Source organism: Stegodyphus dumicola, chromosome 7, assembly GCF_044657685.1.
Source record: "Stegodyphus dumicola isolate Sdum_Otavi_A_Nest chromosome 7, ASM4465768v1".
NCBI classification, from domain to species: domain Eukaryota; kingdom Metazoa; phylum Arthropoda; class Arachnida; order Araneae; family Eresidae; genus Stegodyphus; species Stegodyphus dumicola.
Genome location: NC_140774.1, coordinates 136,637,146 through 136,657,996, shown reverse-complemented (window position 1 = coordinate 136,657,996; position 20,851 = coordinate 136,637,146). Strand labels below are relative to the sequence as shown.

At 32.5% G+C, this 20,851-nt stretch overlaps 1 protein-coding gene across 3 annotated transcripts in view; it reads left to right on the top strand.

Annotated features, from left to right (window-relative positions):
- Positions 1 to 5,777: 5,777 nt before the first annotated feature.
- LOC118189478 (hemocytin-like) overlaps positions 5,778 to 20,851 on the top strand; it is a 728,690-nt gene continuing 713,616 nt past the window's right edge. For all 3 annotated transcript variants that reach the window (XM_085820839.1, XM_085820840.1, XM_085820838.1), the window contains exon 1: positions 5,778 to 6,050. In XM_085820839.1, the coding sequence (XP_085676965.1) occupies positions 5,938 to 6,050 (113 nt within the window). In that variant the 5' untranslated portion in view covers positions 5,778 to 5,937. The remainder of the gene's footprint in view (positions 6,051 to 20,851) is intronic.

Below are 20,851 nucleotides of genomic sequence, written 5' to 3'. Positions count from 1 at the left end.
TAGGAATTCCATTTGCTGCATAAAGTTGTAACTTGGTAAGGCCCTTCTTTTTTTTTTTTTTTTTTTTTTTTTTGTTAAAATGTGGTGGAACGACAGAAACATCAGTCCCGGTGTCTACAAGAAACTTTAAGCCCGAATTTTATCGATGACGAAAAGGCGTACAAAATTCCGGCCGCTGTCATTCACAACTTCGAGCGACGGTCCTTCTCGTTTTCCTGGTCGTTATAACGATACAGTGGGCTGCATTTGTTTGCCTTGTTTCCAAATTTGTAGTGGTATAAACAAATACCCGAAGGAGGGCTTTCATACTTCATATTTGTTTCCTCCGTGGGCTACGACATGTATTTCGTCTACGTGATGTGGAGCGGTTGGGCTGAAAAGGTTCAGCTTGGATGGCTCCTAGCTGAGCAACCTGTTTGTACAAATCATCAATTTGAGCCTGTAACGCCACAATACCTGAACCAGGAGCCTACTCTGCGTGTATTTGCGCTAGAATGGCCAGCTCGTGAATTTTATCAACGATTTCGAGAATATTTGTAAGTAGCTCGATACTGGGCGCTAAAATGGCTTGCATGTTAGATGGGAGTTTGTTCATCCATAATGTTTTAAGAATGTTTTCCGTTAGGTTACCGGCGACGGACAAATACAAATCTTAAAAAAAAAAATTAATTTCTGTTTATGAAGAATTCGAGACAGTTAAAATTAAGCAGCTGTTGCACGATTTATATTTGGGTGATATGAGACCTTCTCAACTGCTGTCTAATATGTCAGACTTAGCCGTCTTCTAATGGATATTTATATATTCTTACTTGCATTGATCTATTTACTCGCTGGCCTTAAACCGTTCCTTTGGTAGATATTTCAGCTGATACGGTGGCAAAGGCATTTTAAACCGTTTGGAATTCTAGATTTGGTGTTCCGGAGCAGATTTCTACTGACCAGGGGCGACAGTTCGAGTCCCAACTCTTCACGTCACTAAGTATTTGGGCACTTACAAAGTGAGAACCAGTCCCTACCATCCAAGTTCCAATGGAATTGTCGAGAGATTACATCGCTTCTTAAAACAATCAGTTCGATGCCACACTGCATTACAGTGGACTGATGTGTTACCTACTGTACTTCTAGGTCTTCGATCATTGTTAAAAGAGGATCTGAATGCCTCTTCTGACAAACTGGTATATGGTACTAATCTCCGTTTGCCTTGAGATTTCGTACATTCAGTCAATCCATCTACCTGCAACGTAGATCCTGTTACATTCGTGCATCAGCTTAGAAATTCGACCAGGGCCTGCCAGCGCTCATTGCAAACAAACTGTGTTCGTGCATAAAGAACTTAGAAACTCATCTCATGTTTTCCTCAGATGTGATGCTTTAAAGTCTTCTATCGCACCAAAATTTTCAGGGCCCCAACAAGTGCTCAAGTGCTAGCTCGAAACAAAAAAACATTTAAAATTTTGGTCAACGAAAAAGAAGTCGTCGTTAGTATCGACCGTCTTAATCCGGCATTTATCTGGACACCAGAAGCCACTGGAGCGAATGCGTCTTCACCATCGCAAATTCCGTCTTAAGATCAACATGTGTCTCCAACGGACTTCAGTGCAAGCTGTTCCGAGCTCTTCGACAGAAACAACGACTTCCGACTGATCAGATGCTACGACAAGAACACGCTGGGGTCGTCGAGTTTGCATCAACCCAAAGTATTTGTAAAGTATCGTTAGCACTGGAGGGGGAGTACTGTGGCAACTTGCCTACTGTAACTGAACACTGCCAGTCTGGTAACCCATAGCAACCAAAAACAAAGTAATTTTTATTCTATCGTTATTATTATTAAAGATATGTCTCAAAAATTGTATTACCATAATAAAAATTGTGCTACCATAATTACTGTGTAAACTTGCCTACTACAACTCAACGCTGCCAGTCTGGTAACTCATAGCAACCAAAAACAAAATAATTTTTATTCTATTGTTAGTATTATGAACGATCTTTCTCAAAAATTGTACTACCATTGAAAAAGTTGTACTGTCATACTCTTGAACTGAGTTTTATGGTTTAAGTGCGAAGAACATGATATTTAATAAATAAAAGTAACACAAAATTTTTTTAAAAAAAGCCCCTTTAGACGTAATTTAAAATCTAAAACCTTTCAGATTTTTTTCTTTTTCAATTTCTTAAATAATTTAAATATTAATACAGATACTGTTGTTCAGTTAAATTAAATAATGTTTCTAAGGACATATTTTATGTATCTTGTTAAAGAATACTATTCTCTGCGCCACCTAGCAAGGAGGTTTCTAATAATGCAATTGCTAATATAATTTATAATAAACCTAATTAAATTTTTAAGCATTTACACTTATGGTGCAATTAAGGAAAATTCTCATCATAAATATTTGAACTGAGGAGAAAAGCACGGCGTACCTTAGCTTTAGAAGTAATAAAAAGCATTATTTTGATCTGCTTTGGAGACATGCATATCAATAGGAGTTATAACCCACATGAATTATAACTCATTATTAAACATAAGAAGCGTAATAGCCTTGAGCACCATACCAGTGACAGCAGGACTTTGCTCTGTAACGTCACCCAGTTTTAAAGGAGAGCATGCCGGAGGAGACCAGTCCGAGGGTTTCCCACTCTTGTTCCCCTAACACCAACCTCTCAAGAGGACTTTCGGCTCGCCGCATTTTTAAAGTGTTCCCATGCCGCACAGACACTATACATTAGTAAACATCCATGCCTCTATGTAATTCGAACCCGGTCCGAAGCCAGCGTATCTAACTACTATCCTGGTTGGGCGTATCTTTAGCTTATACGTCTCACATTAGTATGTTGTTGATTTGAAATTACAAGAACTTTGTTTCCAATTTGCGCTAAATTAATGCTTACCTTCAAAATGTTTTTTACAGAGATTCGTAGCTTATTATGCAAATTCTAGTTTTTTCCTATCTTTTAACAGAATATGTCCTCATCTGGAATGCAACAATATGGAATAGAATAATGGAATAATAGTGAAACAGTCCTCATCCGGAATGAAAGCCTTTCAAATGTGCTTTTACTTTAAATGTGCTATCTTTCGATATTACGTTTGCTACACCAAACTGGAGAAGAATTATTATCGAATTCACATCTTATTTCGAGCTCAACTGAATCATATACCCTCTGCATCTCCTTAAGCAGAAAATCTTAGAAAATAAACTGTACTTTTGGCAGAAATTAAATCCGAATCTTGGTGTTGCAGCTGAACAAACTGCCCACTAGACAGCAAGAGTATACGACACTAATAAAATTAATTACTTACTAATATAATAGCCCTGATTGTTATATAAATATCAAGAAACATTTTAATATATCAGTAAAACTAAAACCGAGGTTGAAATACAGCAACGAAGCTAATGATTCCTAGTTAAACGCTAAGTCTCTTATTAAATCCAACGAACTATTACGGACGTTGCTAACTGTACGTTTTCCACGCAGATTTAACTAAATCTTTTGCTCAAACGTTTATTCCATGACTTTTACGAAAACTACAGCATAAAAAGCTTTTCAGTCCTACCCGTAAGAAAAATGAAAATTAAATTGATAACTACAATAGTAGGGATTTTAATTCGAATTCTCTTTTTATTTTACTAGTTACTATTTTGTTCTGAATATCCTGCAGATCTGATTAGTCAGTCAACAGATGCTAGGGATTCACTTCTGTTTTTCCTTCTTTTCCAGGGACTTCGGAAGCATGCACTTACACAATTAAGTGAAGTACATAAATATCCAAGAGAACATTAACTGAGCAATCGTTATCTCAATTATTAATAGCAATCGTTAATTTATTTTATTATATTAAAATAAATTACTAAATTTTAAACTGTAAGAATTTTAATACTAAGATTTAGTACTTACCGTGCTAGATTTAGCTCTACTTCAAATGTTCATCTCAAGAGTTCGGGAGAAAAAAAAATGATCGTTTGCAAATAAACAACAATATGGTCAATGCGAGCTATCTGAAATATATGAGTCAAAGTTTAATTTAACTTAATTTGCGTTCCAGTAAAGGTCGATGGAAGAGAAAAGAAAAAGAAAGAAAACACATATGAATTAGCAGAAAAATAACTGGTAATTAAAAATAGAAGCGTAAGCATACTAAATATCAATTGAGTATTTAATCGTTTCTGCAGCAAAAGTGCTTTGAACAGGAGTAAATACATTTTGTATAAACAAAACGCACAAACCGGATTTCGATTATAAGCATTAGATTTTGGATTTAAGAGCTTCTCTGAAACAAAATTCAACCCAATGTAAAGTGATATCTTTAATAAACTGTTATTTTTGTTCATCGAAATCAGTATAAGTTTGGTTATTAGTAATCGAAAGTATTTACTGTACGAAAGTCTGTTTTTTTCTATCTAGATTTTTAGTACTCTGAATCAAGAAACAAATTAGCACTAAGAACGGAAAAAATGTCATAGGTGTTATTTGATTAGGACTTGAATATACTTTTTTAAACCGAGCTAAGATTTGCTGTCTCTTCTACTAAAGAAATTTCACTCAGCATCATATTATATTTTCTGAGACTTTATTACCGGAAGTACATCATAATTACCAAGTTCTTACCAGTGTACAAACCTAGAACCATTTTTAATTCCTGAGATCATGTTGCTGGTTCTAAAATAAATGTCGGAAAATGAAACTAATGATGATAATAAAAATAGAAATACTTTTTTTTATCAAGCTGTTTCTACTGAGGGAAATTTCATTTAGCATCACAGAAGAATTTCTAAGACTAATAATAATAAGACTAATAATTCTAAGACTAATAATTTCTAAGATTTCTTTTACTAGAAGCATATTATAGCTACCCAATTTGCGAAGTATTTGTAATTAGTAAGATCATTCGGATGATTCTAAAGTAAATATCCAAAACTAAAACTGATGGTTACTTGATAAAAATGGACAAGTTGAAACTAAAACAAAAGTTTCTAGAGTTTGATTTTCTTTGGTTGCATAAAATGAGTCCAAACTCCTAACACACTTAAACTGAATTATCAATGTGTCTGAAGGACCTGCAGCATTTTAAAAAGATTTAACTGCAAACCTTTTTATTAAAAAGAACTTGAACATCGCACTTGTGACAAGCTCAAACCCCACTTGTGACGATATAACTTAAAAGTAACAGTCATTTTGCTAGGGAAACGGAAAGCAGAAGTTACAGTAAGAGTTGAAATTATAAATAACTGGTTATGTAAAATAATAGTAAGCTTATAAGCTTCTTATAATGCATCACTATATCCTACAATAGTAAGAAAAAATCTGACTATTCTTTAATTGCAGCCTGCAAAATATAGCTCAAAAGTTGTATTTTAAATTTTAATTCAATAACTGAAATTATTTTTAACACAGAGAATCAAAAGGGAGGTGAGGTGTTCTGTGTTTCCTTTTGAATTATAATCTGCTTGCATTACCCTTTTTTAAAATGCAAAACCAAATACTTTATTGTTAGAAAACATCCCTACTTCCTTCCATAAATTAACTAATTCCTGTTTTAATATACGAACGTACCATTTAAAATACCGGAAGAACACCACCACTAGTTTGCTATTTTAACCGGAAACCAGTGCACTATCATTTGAGCATTTGACATTTGCACTAAGAGAAATCTCATTTTCGAACGCGCAAGACTTTCTGGAGCCGGAAATAATTTGGATATCAAAACAGGAAATATTTCCTTAATGATATAATAATTCGTGTAAGATCTCACCACGCAGAATTTCAAAGTGATCTGTACCGGCAGCTGCATCTGGCAAAACACAACGTTTGAAAGTATACTTCGGTTTCTTCAGTTGTATAATTTTGCAGAATGCTATTCGCGAAGCAGTAATATTCTGAGTACGTATAGCATTTCTGTGAGGTTTGTCCATATTGGACACACATAGAAGACACATCATGGAAACGATAAACCGGTTACTGTTTGTATACATCTCCATGGTCTTGCTCCGTTATGGAACAGGACAGTCTGTGAAAGGTGGTTCCAGAAGCGTAAAAGGAGGCTCTAAAAGGTAAAATTTCATTTCCAGTTTTCGTTTTTTTAATATTTTCACTTGAATATGACCTCACTAAGCACAATTCTTACTGCATTTACTAGACCGCACCGGTATCCTAGTCGCTAAATAATGGTAGTTTAACCTAATTTGGCTCGATCCCTGTTGAATGGATATTTTATTGTGATCTTCCCCATATGTAACGCGATTACAAGCTAGTTTCCCTCAGAACATCGACCACGAAGCCATCCTTACTCTTAGGCAGGTAGCCCTCGTGTCAACTAACCTAGCCTAAGCTACTCCACTTAGTAATTTAATAATTCTTCTAAAAATATAAAGTTGATATTTATATTCAAGGATAAACTTCTCATTAAATTCTTTAAAAATAAACCGCTCAGGAATTTGTTTCGAAAACTCGTTCACAATTTTCATCGTTAATTAACGTCTTGCTGCTATACGTAGTGAACATTGAATAAATTTTAAAACTGAATAAACATTCCAAAATTTAGTAATGATAATTCATAATTCTTCGATCTGTCTGGCATAAGATGCATTATTTTTTTAATTTAATGAGAACAGTGTATACTATAAGGTATTTTATTGCAACTTTCATATGGTTTCTCTGCTTAGCTAAAGAGAAAAAAAATACAGAGTTCAGAAAAAAGAAGTTGCAGTTTATTTGATAGTGTTCAATTGTATGCATTTTAAACAAACGTAATCTTTATAGAATAAATTTTCATTAGAAAGGTAGATTGTTCCCTGCTCCAAGAAATACGACTCTCAAAGTTTTAAATCTGTGCTAGAAATTATGTTGCATTTTCTATTTTTCATGCGTTGTTAACTAATTTCTGCTTCCCTCATAACGTTGACTAGGAGCACATAACCATGCATTGCATTATATATGGATATAATATAATGATGTTATTACAGCTTTTGCTTTTCTCAGTAACACATATAAAATTTTTACATCAGTATTCCGCATAGTTTTAATAAACAGAAAGACTACATATTCGTTTCTTGCTGAAACCAATATTTCTCATCAACTGTTTATTCAAATTTTTAGTACTTCCTCCACAGGTGCTGTAGCTGTATGAAATTAATTTTCCGTTTATTTAAAAAACTGTTAACATCACTTATCATAGAATAAGTGAAAACGCATAACGAATAGATTTTAATTAGTGTGAAAATTCAAAGGCTCGTGAATTTTGAAAGAGATTTGAGAGTCTAGAAGTGGAATTTGAGTTTTGAATTCTAGAGATTTGAGAATTTTTTACGATTCGTCCCATTTTTAATTTTAATATTTAACAAATTTATTACAATAAAATTGAGTTTAATCCAAGTATAGAACTGTGCATGTATTTTCATATGTGCATGGCTTGCTAGTAGCAGGCCACATGCGTTAAAGCAGTAATTCTCCAAAAAAGGTGCTGCTGCACCCCAGTAAGCACTGAAGTGACCTAAGGGTGTGGCTCATGCTCCAAGTGATATTGAGGGGCGCCATATAACAATCGATGTATAATTACAAAACAAGCAACATTTTATTTGGCGGGATTTGAGGCGTCCTTTCCCCTACCTTTTTAAGAAACATGGTATTTTCTAAGCTCATATGAAAGATTATGATGATGCTGTAAGAGAACACGGGATAAATTCAAAAACAGATGCAAGTTATGTCTCATCAGAGGCCGAGTGGTAGAGCGAATGGGATGGCTGCATATTTGGGTTTCGTGGTTTTATCCATGTGTAACGTGAATACCAGCCAATGTTTTTCAGAAGGTCTTCTGCGACGTTGACGCTTCTCTTAGGCAGATAGCTCCTGTGGGTTTGCTATATTCAAGTAGTCTAAGATCCAAGTTATCCAACAAATTTTTTTTATAAATTCAATAAAGAGGACTTTAAGTTCCAAATTGGTGACCTCAATTTAATAAAATGCAAAAATGTAATTTGTATACTTATAATATAGTTCAGATATTAATACAAGAATGTACACCTACGTTTGCAGGTAGCTCAAATATGCATACAAGAAATTTATTTTCCAAATTTTTAACTCTGGGAAAATTATGAAAATGACTTGAAAATTGTCTGGATCTGAAAGCTTTCTAACTGTATTTTAATTCCTAACAATTTATCATTATATTCAATAGGTTTTCTTGAGTGTTCATTCATGTCAATGAAAATTTTTGGCAAAGAAAATGCTTATAAGAATTTAATATAATTTTCATACATAGCCACCTGAGACATTCAAGGTTACATGCTGCATTAAATGTTTGAAGCCTGACCTACTAATGAATACAGTGTACTTCGTATAAGCATTTATGTATGTGATTAGATGCATGTACAATATTATGTATTTATTTGCAATAAAGTGAATTTACTTACTTGAGATTTAAGAAATTTACGCAAGTGCAGAAATAAAAAGTCCTTTTATCCATTAAAAAATTAGAAGAGAAAGAAAACTTTCTTTTTAATTATATGAAATATACTAAACTTCTTCGTTTGAAATATATGCCAGATAATATTTTAGTATTTGCAAGTCCTATTTGAATCAATTAATTAATTATGAACAGATAAGTTTGACAAATATGTTCTTATCTTTAATATTATGGTATGTTTTATCACAATAATTGCATACTCAAAGCAAAGTCTGCGAGTGAAATATACAAATAAGGAATTAAAGCAACAGTGAATGTATTCTCTGAAAAAGGAAACAGATGGTTGTGCGTTGTGTTAGAAAGAACTGCAGAAAGACAGGTAATATTTAATATGTTTGCTTAAAGTAATTAAAACTAAGCTTTATTAGTATCAAAGGCGTACATTTAGGTGAAACAACGAATTTAATTAACTAACGTACATAAAACAATTTAAACAAAATTTAATAATATTTTAGACGAATATACAACTTTTTCTCTCTCTTTAAATAATAGTGACAAATAATTGCCTCTCAAAAATACTCCAAAGTCAATAAGGATTCATTAAAACTCCAAGTTGTATAATAAAACACATTTATTAGCTGTAAGCACATCGAAACTCAATATGTGCATCTTTAAATGTCACAAGAGGCTTTTTCTTCTTATATCTCAAAAACACAGCATAAATTCCTCTTAAAATTAAAAAGAATAGAACAGCAATATTTTTTACTGTTGGCAGAATCTAACTACTAATAATTGCGCAGTTACAAACACGTCAAAAATGAAATTCAGCACATTATATATGGATATAATATAATGATGATAATCAAAGATAAAAATAAAATATAAACAAAATAATGATTTACGTTTGTAAGTATTTGAAAAATACAATTTTTCACATACTCTCAGTTAACTAAAGTATAGAAAGTTATAAATATAGTTGCTAATATTAAAAAGTTTAAAAAAAACTTATTCAGTTCAAAGTGATAGTTTTATGGGTGCTTTAATTACTAGGCCACTGCTAGTTGTCACGGGGTTCTTTACTTTTGTTTCAACTCGATCAGGATAGTCCTCATTTAATACTTTCCCAGCAGTTTCTTGTTTATGTCGACAATTGTAGACAAATTTCCTTATTTAATCCATGATATTTACTGCTTTTTTATAATCCGCAAGATGAAAATTTAGGAAATTTCTCATTCCAGCAGTCAACATAGAAGATACGATTTTCTTCATTCGTTCTCTGTTTACTTCCTCTTCACATGTAATATCTTCAGTGACAGGCCACATTTCATCAGGTAGATAGAGCCACGAAAGACCCTCCCACCATTTCTAAGACGCAAAACGTCGTGCAGAGCAACCTCTGCTAGGAAGACCTGCTGGATACATTGTATCGGGAACATATCTCCAGGTTTCTTTAGATGTCAAATCTGATATCTCTTTTACTCTATTATGGACGAAAACGCCCCAAGAATCTTTTCTTCTTATCCCAGCAAGCACAGTCGTTGAGTCAGTCCAACAATAAACCTTTTTAACTGGAAGATCTTTTAGTATGCTTGACAAAAGTCGTGCAGCGATAGTAGCACCAAGAAGCTCCAATCATGCAATGCTAGTTCTTCTTTTTTCCACAGGGTGAATTTCTTGCTCTAGCCTGCATAAGTTGAATGTACACTGAGTTTTCATTTTCAACACGAAGAAAGACTGCTGTCGCATATGCAAATTAACTTGCATCACAAAACACATGTAAAGAATACTTATCATTTACTTTCCCGAATTTGATCGATCTTGGGACTTCAACTTTAGACAAAAAAGGTACATCTTTCATCCATTTTAAAATTTTTTTCTTTGTGTCCACATCTACTTCCTGATCCCAGCTGATGTTTGCGTTCCATAAATGTTGCAAAAGAAGTTTAGGAATTAAGGTTATTGGACAAACAAACCCCAAAGGATCAAAAATTCTGAGAGCAGCAGCTAGAATAGTTGTTTTCGTTATTTTCTCAGTACACAGATTCTCGAAACTGGATATATTCACCTGGAGGGTATCTCTCATTTTGTAGGGAAAATCTTGAAGAATCTGTATTTTTCCACCCTCTCAAATCAAACTGTCTTGCTGCCATTACTTCTGAAGCCACTGCTATGAAAGTTTGTAATTCAGATTCATTTTCCGCACTCGTGACACAATTGTCAACGTAGAAACTACTACGAAGTTTCTGTGTAATTTCTTTTGGATAAATGGACTGTCCTTGTACGTATTGGTTTAGAACTGTCTGTAAATGATGCTGAATAACAGCTCCAAGGAAGGAAGGGACTACTTGAAACTCCGAGCACAACTCTACAGTGACGATAAATTTTCAATTCATTGTTGCTATTTACCCGCAGGAATCTCAGGAAATTTCTATTATTTGGAGAAAAGCTTTTCGAATATCTGCAATGACACCTATCTTGTCTAAACGAAATCTAGTAAAAATTGAAGGAATCATTTCTATGAGGTTTGGGCCCTTGTCTAAACATTCATTGAGACTGGGTGACCCTTTTCCCTTGTTGAAGCATCAAATACTGGTCGGATTCGTGTCGTACTGTTTTCTTTAACAGTATGTCTGTGAGGCAGATAATGACAAGGAACATCTTTTTCACTCAATGGTACTTCCTCAATGATACGTTCTTTCAACCAATCCTGAAATAAATTTCCGTAGTCTTCATATAAGCCATCAACTTTTATTTTCTTCAATGTAGAATTCAATCTTTTGAGTGTTAAGTCATAGTTGTCTGGAAGTAGACGGTGACCTTCAATCCATGGTAGACTTACCATAAAACGTTCGTTCTCGATTTTCACTGTATTTAAAAAATGGTACTTAGCAGCTTTCTCAAGTTCGGATTTTGTTTTGCTTTCTGATGGGTCTCTGATACCTAAAATATCTAATGTCTAAAAATCTGTTATAAAAGCATTTTTATTTAACACTGAAATTAAAGTTGTACTCTCACAGGACGACGCTGCTGGAATGCGACCTATTATCGTCCCCCGTAGTTTTATTTCAATTGGCTGCAAGACCGCTGGGTAGAAGCTTATAGCCGCCAGTCATCAACTTGCCGATATGTCAGCTCCAATTAAAGTTTCAATAGGCCCACATTCCGTATCATCAGGATTAATGCCTAAGTCTGCAAGTTCTTTTAGACACATTTACGATATTACTACATAGTATCACATATTACAGTTGGCTTAATGCTTAGAAATTACAATTATATGTACACTTTATATTTGATAAATATATCATTAACAAATCATGTTTATACACTTTAGTATTACTTCCTCCGAACAGTGAGTGACGGTATTCATTTTTTAAGGCTTTGTACCCCATCTCTTTAGCTGTTTTACTCAAAACGTAAGATCTCTGAGATGCAGAATCAATAATGGCTCGAGCTCTACGCTTTTTATCATTGCATCTTAAAATCGCAGTTAATGTTTGTAACATAACATTAGGTGCACTTGATACATTTGCAAGTGCCTGGTGATCTCTTCTTGACCACCCTGGTGATCTCTCTCTAAATCACTTTTAATAGACTCAGTTTACTTTTTCTTAGAATGCTGTGCATTTACTGTAGCTATATTTCTGCACAGAAGTACATAATGTCTTTTCCCACATAGTACGCAAATCGATTTCTCATTACATTTCATTACTCGGTGTCCATGTCTCAGGCGGAGAAAGCAGCAACGCGATTCCCCAACAATAGCTTCTCCCAGTTAGAGGTATATTTTTTGCATTCCTACAATCCCAAGAATTATGAGGATTTGAACTAAATATGCACGATTTTTGCTCTTGAGTTGGCGTAAACAGTTCGGAAGTACTAAGCACAGGCAATGGACTGCCAAATTTCGATTTAGTACTCCTAATTTTATTTTCAAAAGGTATTTTAACACTGCATTTGTTATCATATTTTCTTGGATTCTTTTGATCAAATGTTTGAAAAGATAGAGATATTCGTTCTTCCTATTTTACTTCATCTTGATGAATTTCAAGTAAATAATCTAGATCACTTTTCTCGATTATTTTTGACTGATCAGAATTTTCCCAGTTTTGTGGATTTAAATCTCTAGATGTACCATTAACTGCTCGGTAATAACATTCCCATGCTGTAAGTGTCTCATCAGGCAAAGAAGACCAACAAGAGGAAAATGCATGGCTGCATATTTATATCTAGTAACCCTTAGAACTTCCAAAGCACGAAGCTTAGAATTCAACTGGTCATAAAGTTTTCTTAAAGACCTCCCTGGTGTGTTCTGCTTTTGAAGTATTAAAGGCAATAAATCTCTTACATAAACTTGAATTAATAGTTCATCCTTTCCAAAACGCGCATGTAATTAATTGTTTTACAATCGCTATAAGAATTAGTTTTCTCATAACTTCCGCCCCTTGGCGGGAAACTTTTAATTAATTCTTCTGCAACAGAACCTTGTTGCATGGCCTGGGATAAATATGTAAATTTATCTTGATTATCAATATTAGGATAATTATCAATTTTCTTAAATTGTCCCCAAAAATTAAGCCAATTTTTTAAATCATCATTAATTGTTTGGTAATTTTATCTTGGGATAATGTAACATTGTATTAGGCATTTGCGAAATTGACGCACGTCCTATATGTAAACCAGTTTTCTGTTCTGACACTTCTAATAATTTATACATATTTGTGAAACAATGGTTAAGAGGAGTAAACAATCTTATATTCTAACTTTCTTCATCTATCTAAATATGATTCTGACTCTGTCAGTATTAAATACAAGCAATGTAGCAAATATAAGTGTGCGCGAAACATGTTATGTTTTATCTTCCGTGTGACTTTAGATGAAGTGCCTTATATTTTAGGAATTTTTGTTTACAATTTAGGCTCTCAAAATACTAGCTTTCATATAGAAACTTTATCTTTAATTTATATCACAGGTTTACTCAATATATAATTGCTTAAGTATAAGAATTTTAATAAAACTTTCAAATTTAATCAATATTTAGCTTTTTAAGATATTGAGAAATTTTAATGTAACAGTCACATTTCATAACATTCAAATCTTTATATATATTATTTAATAATATAAATAATATATCTAAAATATATTTAATTTATGATACATCTGCTGATAATTATGCAAACTTTCAGATGTATTGTAATCAATAAAAGATGCTTCTAACGCAGTATTGTACTTATCTTGGTGTAGCATAGTTTGGGTTTGTTAGCTTTGTGACCGAAAAACGTATTTCGTGTGGTCTTTATTGCCTAATTTTTCTGGATGAGAATATTGCACAAATTTCATAGAAAAGGTACGTTATGTAAAACATTAATAAAAGTAGAATAATTATACAAATGTTTCAATAATGATTTAAATGACTTTGCATACAGAATTGTTTTGTCTTCCTATGTGAAATTTATGGTCTGAAAGAAAAATTCGTAATCATCTATTCTTCGTGACCGCTACATTCTTAACCGTAGATTAAAATTTCGTGGCTCTAGAAACTTCCTCTCTCCGAAAAATTCTTCTTATTTTAAGCAGTAAATCATACACGAGCCAAAATATTCTATCTTCCATTCTTCAAAGACATGCATTTTTACTACTTTCATTTATCTTTAAGAGATGCGAAGTTGCATATATTTTTTGCTCTTTTCTGCACAATAGATGACATTGTCTATCACATTTTTAACTTCCCGGTATTGCATTTTTCACATTCACTTACTTTTTATTGGGGAAGATAAGTAATTTTGCTGTCGAAACACAAGCAACGCTTTTTTCTTAGTATCACGACAGCTTTCATTGTTACCTCAATAAAATTATCTTTTCTTTCCGTCTTCGTCTTCTCATGCTTTTTTTAGTAATTTTAAATTTTTCGTAAAAGCAAGTAAAGGTGCATTAGTTTATGCATATATAATATTTTAAAAAATCCATCCCTATCTGATTTTATCTGCTTTAATTAACCTTTTTTATCTTTTTTTTTATTATTTTTTATTTTTTATTTTATTTTTTTTTATTTATCTAAAATACACATCTCCGAGCACATCTTTCGTAGATTCTTCATACAGATTTTTATCAGTGTTTGCATTATAGGTGTAAATAATGACAAAATCAATTTTTACACAGCTAGCAAAAGATTGCATCAATCTCATTCTGCAAATGAGAATCGAATATATGATATTGTTTTTTATTGGATACAAATAAACAAAATCGATTTTATTGCTTGGATTAATTTTAAATCTTTCTTTACTAGTTTAGAACGTTACTATTCATGAAAAGTTTCTACATTAAGAAAACAACGTGCATTACTTTTCTTCAGAACGTATTCTTTGCATTCCATTAGAAAATATTCAACAAAATAGACTTTTCCCGAGTCTTTTATGATAACTGACTACTTAATACAATCTTTCCTTCATTAAAACGGGGAAATTATTTGATGGTATCCGTAATGAAGCTAGGTAAAATACCTTACACTTTAAGATTACCTGATCTGCCATGTTGCTTATATACTGATCACGAGATTATCATACCAAAAAAGAAATCAATGTTCCTTACTTCGCTCATAAGTAGAGAGTTACAGACCGCATCAAAATCTTAGCAGGAAAAAAAACCATCATATGGATCAAACTTCGTGAAAGATACTCTGTCATGACATATATGCACTTAAACTTCCATGACGCAAACTAGGTTTTGTCATAGGAATTCTCCTTCATTTTCTAAAACACACAAAAATTGATCTACATTGTTAACTCTTTTTAAAACATAGCTTACTCAATAAACGTAAAAATTATGCTTAATATCACATTTCAATATGTTTGTTATAAATTATTTTCAAGAGGGCCAATTTTTTTTCAAAAATATATAAATGCTTGGTTTAATTCTTGGTAATTTTTTATAGTTTTCTTTCATGCCACTTTTAAACGTTACAGTAGTTTAAATAGAAATTATTCTCATTATCATCACTACTGATACCATCAGATGAATTATTACTGTATGAGTGACTGTTAATTTTTCCTTCTTTGAATTCATTACGCTTGATAAACTGATATATTTTAAGGAACTTCAATTAACGTTACAGCTAGAAGGTTTAAAACAAAAATTTCTACTTTTAGTTTAACTCTAATTAAATTAAATGAATTTTTACAAAATATTTGTAAAGCTAACGTCACTGATTCGAACTATGAACCTAACTTCTTTTCTTTTCGCGGCTAGTAACTACTTGAACAAAACAAAATATTCTCAAGCATAAGTATGTGAGCGTGATATACAACTTCCAGAGCCACTAGATACATATATTCGTATACTGAAAAGCATCTGGAGACAAGCCAAAGGGCTTAATAATGTACACAGTCATATAGGTTTTTTTTTCTGTCTATCATAATCTCAAACATATCAGCCATAAACCTTTAGTAAGATTTCTTCATCTTGATTAGTTTCATTTTCTTCCAAAGAGTATAAGAATATAAAACAAATTGAAAAGAGATATTTAATTAAGATCGAAATTTTGGGAAAAAAGCATAAAGAAAAAGAAAAAAAAAACGGAAAAATTAAAATTAAATAATAAATCACCTCGAATATGAAATGTATTTTTAAAATATAAACTTTTTATACATTGGGGCATCATATTTAATAATTGTTGTGCATTTTAGAGAACCTTACAAACCTTTTTATAAGATTACGCAAAATACCTTTTTTCGAAATATGTTTTAATTCTAAAACATTCGAGATTTATAATACAGAACCTTTTCCATGGAGCAGTCTGTCTCACCTAATAACATACACTGAAATATAATAACTTTACATTCCAATGAGAACGCAGAGTGTGAGTTTACAATCTACACTCTTCTTATAAATGGTTAATAATTATTGCCGAATACCTGCTCCTTTCAAACATTATTCCAATTTTAACTGAGAACATATTGAAAAATGTTTGATTGGGAATCCAGTCAAGTCCATTAGTTCAAAACATTATCCAAAGATAAATAAAATATGGCAAAATATGGCCGCTCCCATGTCAAAGGGCAGTAATAAAAGACTGGCAAGCAAAAATAGAGATATTACATAACATCATTTAGGCATGGTGAAAATTTAATTTTTAAAACCTGAATATCTTCTAAAGGCATAAACATAAAGAAGTCCGAAAAATTAGTTCGGGAACTCAGGCTCGTGTTAAATTAAGAGAACTCGTTAAGATAAAAAAAAAATAGTAAATCATAAACGAAATACGAGTAAAGTGTGAAAATAAAAATGAGGACAAAGGAGAATGTCTAGTAAACAAAAAACGTACAAAACCTAACAAAGGTATAATTCGCAAGGAAGAAAAGTAAAAGATCTGGTTTTTGTAATAACTCTAATCCCTCCAAAGAAAAACACATATTTAGAGATTAAAGCATTTTAAGAGCTAAATATTCGATAAAAATATCAACACATTCCACTTAAGGAACATCTAAAATATTTTACACTTTTTAAGGGAATTCGAAATATTAAAGTTAATAACTGTCTCTTCCTTACTGCATCGACTATCAGAGTGCTACAGTCACCGCAGTTTGGTTAAAACTGCTATCATGGATCCAAAAAGAGAATACATGGCTGTTTAGTATCTAAAACCGAATCTGCCGGTAACTGTAAAAATATCTTATTTTCAGTTAAATTATGTGCGCTTTAAAGACCTTACTTATTTCAAATAAAGCGCTATAACCGCCAGTTATTTAAAACAGCACTAACTAAGTGAAATTTTTGCTATGCCACACCAATAAGAAAAGCAATAAGACTGATTGAACCGTAGATTAATCAAACGATGGCAAAAATTCCAGAGTTGGCGATCGTTTACTCGCCCAACTTCCGGAGCGTAAACGATGGGAAAGACGTTTATTGTGTTCGATGTTACACAATTAGGATTATAAAATCTTACTTGTAAATCAATGAAATTATACAATGGAAATTCAAAAATGATTAAGTCCATGTGTACTGAAAATAAAAACCGTACTGTTTTCATCAAAACTGAGAATTCTAGAGAATAATCTTCTTACCAGTGGTCAAACGATAACGTAGCTCAATATTGATAATTCGACACAGCTTTAGCTTCCCCGCGGACTAACTGCATAAGAAGTTTCGTGTTTTTTTTCACCCATCTCTTATATGGATATGAAAAATTAGTTCGGGAACTCAGGCTCGTGTTAAATTAAGAGAACTCGTTAAGATAAAAAAAAATAGTAAATCATAAACGAAATTTACTATATAGTATGAATTTACTATATAGTATTTACTATATAGTATGAAACAATTTACTATATAGTATGAATTTAAAAAAAAATACAATATACATAATCAAATAACAAGACAATTTAAAAGAAATCATAACTAGTCTATTTAACTGGCATGTACAGAGTTTCTACTTAAGCAGTCTACATTTACCACGTTTTCCTGAAAATATTCATAGTGAATTCAAACTTTCTCTTAGGCAGATAGCTCTCTTTTTTGTCATGTGCATTTAATCCATTTGGACGATTTATTTTCAGTGATATCTATACGTACTGACAGAACAAAGACATTTGTTTTGCAAAACGGCTTGTAAAATGGATTTTAATAGATTTAAAAGTAAAAGTAAATTTTTCGAGACATTTGTACGTAAGTACGTATGTATCTATCTTACATATTCAAAAGCGATTACCGTAGAGTAACGTTGAAGTTTTGTATTATAGGACTACTACAACACCCATTTGTACACCTCCTTATTCACCTGCAGTCGGCTGTAATTATTTATAATTACAGCCGACTGCAGGCTGTATATATATACTACACTATTTATCCGGCTTAAAAGTCCTTCCCCGAGCTTTATTTTTTGCATTCATTAATAGTAGTTACATACTTTGAGTTACAGAACTGTCTTAAATGCCGATAATGTTCTTGTTTTGGCAATCTCAAACTTAAAGAGAAAATTAATTTTCGACAAATAATGAAATCCAACTTTTAATGCGATTTTCCATTTCCTTTACTTATATTTGGAAAGGTTTTATATTCGTTAGGAAAAAAATAAGATTATGGGAAGTTTGTCTTCCATAAGGCAAAAAATGACTGGGATATTTGATTATGATATTTGCAGTTTTTGATGTCACTTTTAATTTGTCTTGAGGGATCCATTTATTAAGTTAAATAACTGAAGGAAATAAGTGTAATTTAATAGTCCATACAACGAAATCATGTAGAGACCATATCAGATTTTTTAACTTTTAGTTTATGTTATTTATTTTTTCCATTTTAATCTGTGAGCCTTCCATTTTTATAGTTTTTTGTCATTTTGGAAACTTCTGCACATTAATTACTATTCAAAATTCTTACTTATTTTACTCTTAACAAATTTCTTTTAGATTCCTTTCCTCAAAAATTTTTTTTATTTGAAATATTTTTTAATTACAATAGTTGATTTTGAATTTACAAAGTTTTTTAGCAGCTCTGCTTATCTTTCGTACCAAAATTATTTAATACTTATTTAACACACTGCTTTTGATTTAACAAATGCTTATTTTGGTATCTTACTTGGAAAATTGAAACATGTTCTGAAGTCACGTTGGAATAAATTTGATTTGGTAATTAATTAAATTTATAAAAAGTTAAAAAAAACTTTTACGTTACGCATTTTTAAAGAACCTTAATTTTAAATAATTATACATGCATACATATCTATCTATCTATCTATCTATATATTTATATACAAACATACATACATATGTATATATTGTAACTGAGAATTACTCTATAACTGAGAATTACACTAGTGAGAATTCACTAGTGTAATTCTCAGTTACCGTAGAAAGTGACTAATCTTAAGAACTAGTTAGCGAAAAATCACTTAAGTTCGTGTGACAAGAAAAACAAGATGGAAAGGTAACTAATCCTTTATTATTCCAATAAGATTTTATAAAACTCCGTCTTGGAGTGTACAAACAAAACCAACACTTGGGCTTGAACTTAAGAGACTAAGAATTAAGAATTAAACTAAAACTAAGATTAACTAAAGAAATATAACCGAAGCTATCAAGATTCTAATGCAGTTGGCCCCTTAAACACCAGATGACTGCGATCCAGATGACTGCGACACCAGATGACTGCGAAGCGATCAAGGGCCTGAGTACGGCCGAGCGTAATAACAGCTTTGAGAGAGAGAGGGGCCAAAAGGCAGACGCAGACAAATCAGAAACTCTGATTTTCTCTCATTCTGTAAGTAACTTCGCGGTTTAAATACCGCTCCTCCTCATTAAGTATTCAGAAAAATTCCAAAACTACGTTCTGACCGGAAGTAGTAAGTTGAAGTTAAGAATTTAACAGGTGTGACGTCGTGGATGCTTCAGTGGGAACGGAATCAACACTGGTATTGGTGATGCATCACTTTAATTACACAACATAACACAGATACAACATTTAATTAATACATTTAGAAAAACTTGAGTACATATCCGAGTTGGTGACACGATCAGAGACGTTAACGAAGATAGCACTCGTCATCACTGGACAAATTTAGTCTCCACACCTCAGCTCGCTGGCTGAGCTTCCCAACTCTCTCTCACAGGCGTCTCAACAGAAGTCTCATCTCTTTACGCATGCGTATTCCTCAGTTAAGTCGTTGCCATTCACAGTTCTTTAAAATAGGCGTTAAAATGAATTACAGTACTCGTAATGTGAGGAGTTTGCTAACGACGTTCTCTCTAGTCAAGAGCATCATAGGTCTTTCTAGTAGAGTTCAGGAGCGTTCTTTACAGACTAACTCCTTCCGCCTCCAGATTTTGTTTTCCTCGGACACAGAGGAAACAAAATTTTTTTAAAGTTCCTACGGGATAAAATACAAGTTCAGACATGCGTTCGCTACAAACACCTTCCGCCTCCAGTTTTTGTTTTCTCCGGACACAGGAGAGGTAAACCTTCACAGTTAGCAGTTTCTGGTTTCAATAGAGTTTGTTCAACATTTTACCAGTTAATTCTAAACCACACTGTTACAAAGGTTCTCCACTCTCATAACCAGGCCATCATAAAAAGAACACATTTAAAAATTCACATACAATATATGAAAAACCAAAACAAAAATTTTTGTCTTTAAGAATAAAGCTAACAATTTACTATATAGTATGAATTTTAAAAAAAAATACAATATACATAATCAAATAACAAGACAATTTAAAAGAAATGATAACTAGTCTATTTAACTGGCATGTACAGAGTTTCTACTTAAGCAGTCTACATTTAAGTTGTGACTTTCCTTTTTATGATGTATGGTAAAATTATAAGATTGCAAGGCTAAGGCCCAGCGTAACAATCGACCATTTCTACCTGCATTATTTTTTAGCCATACTAGGCGATTATGGTCCGTTTGAATTGAAAATTTAGTCTGCTCATCTATATACCCTTTCAATTTTTTTATTCCATACA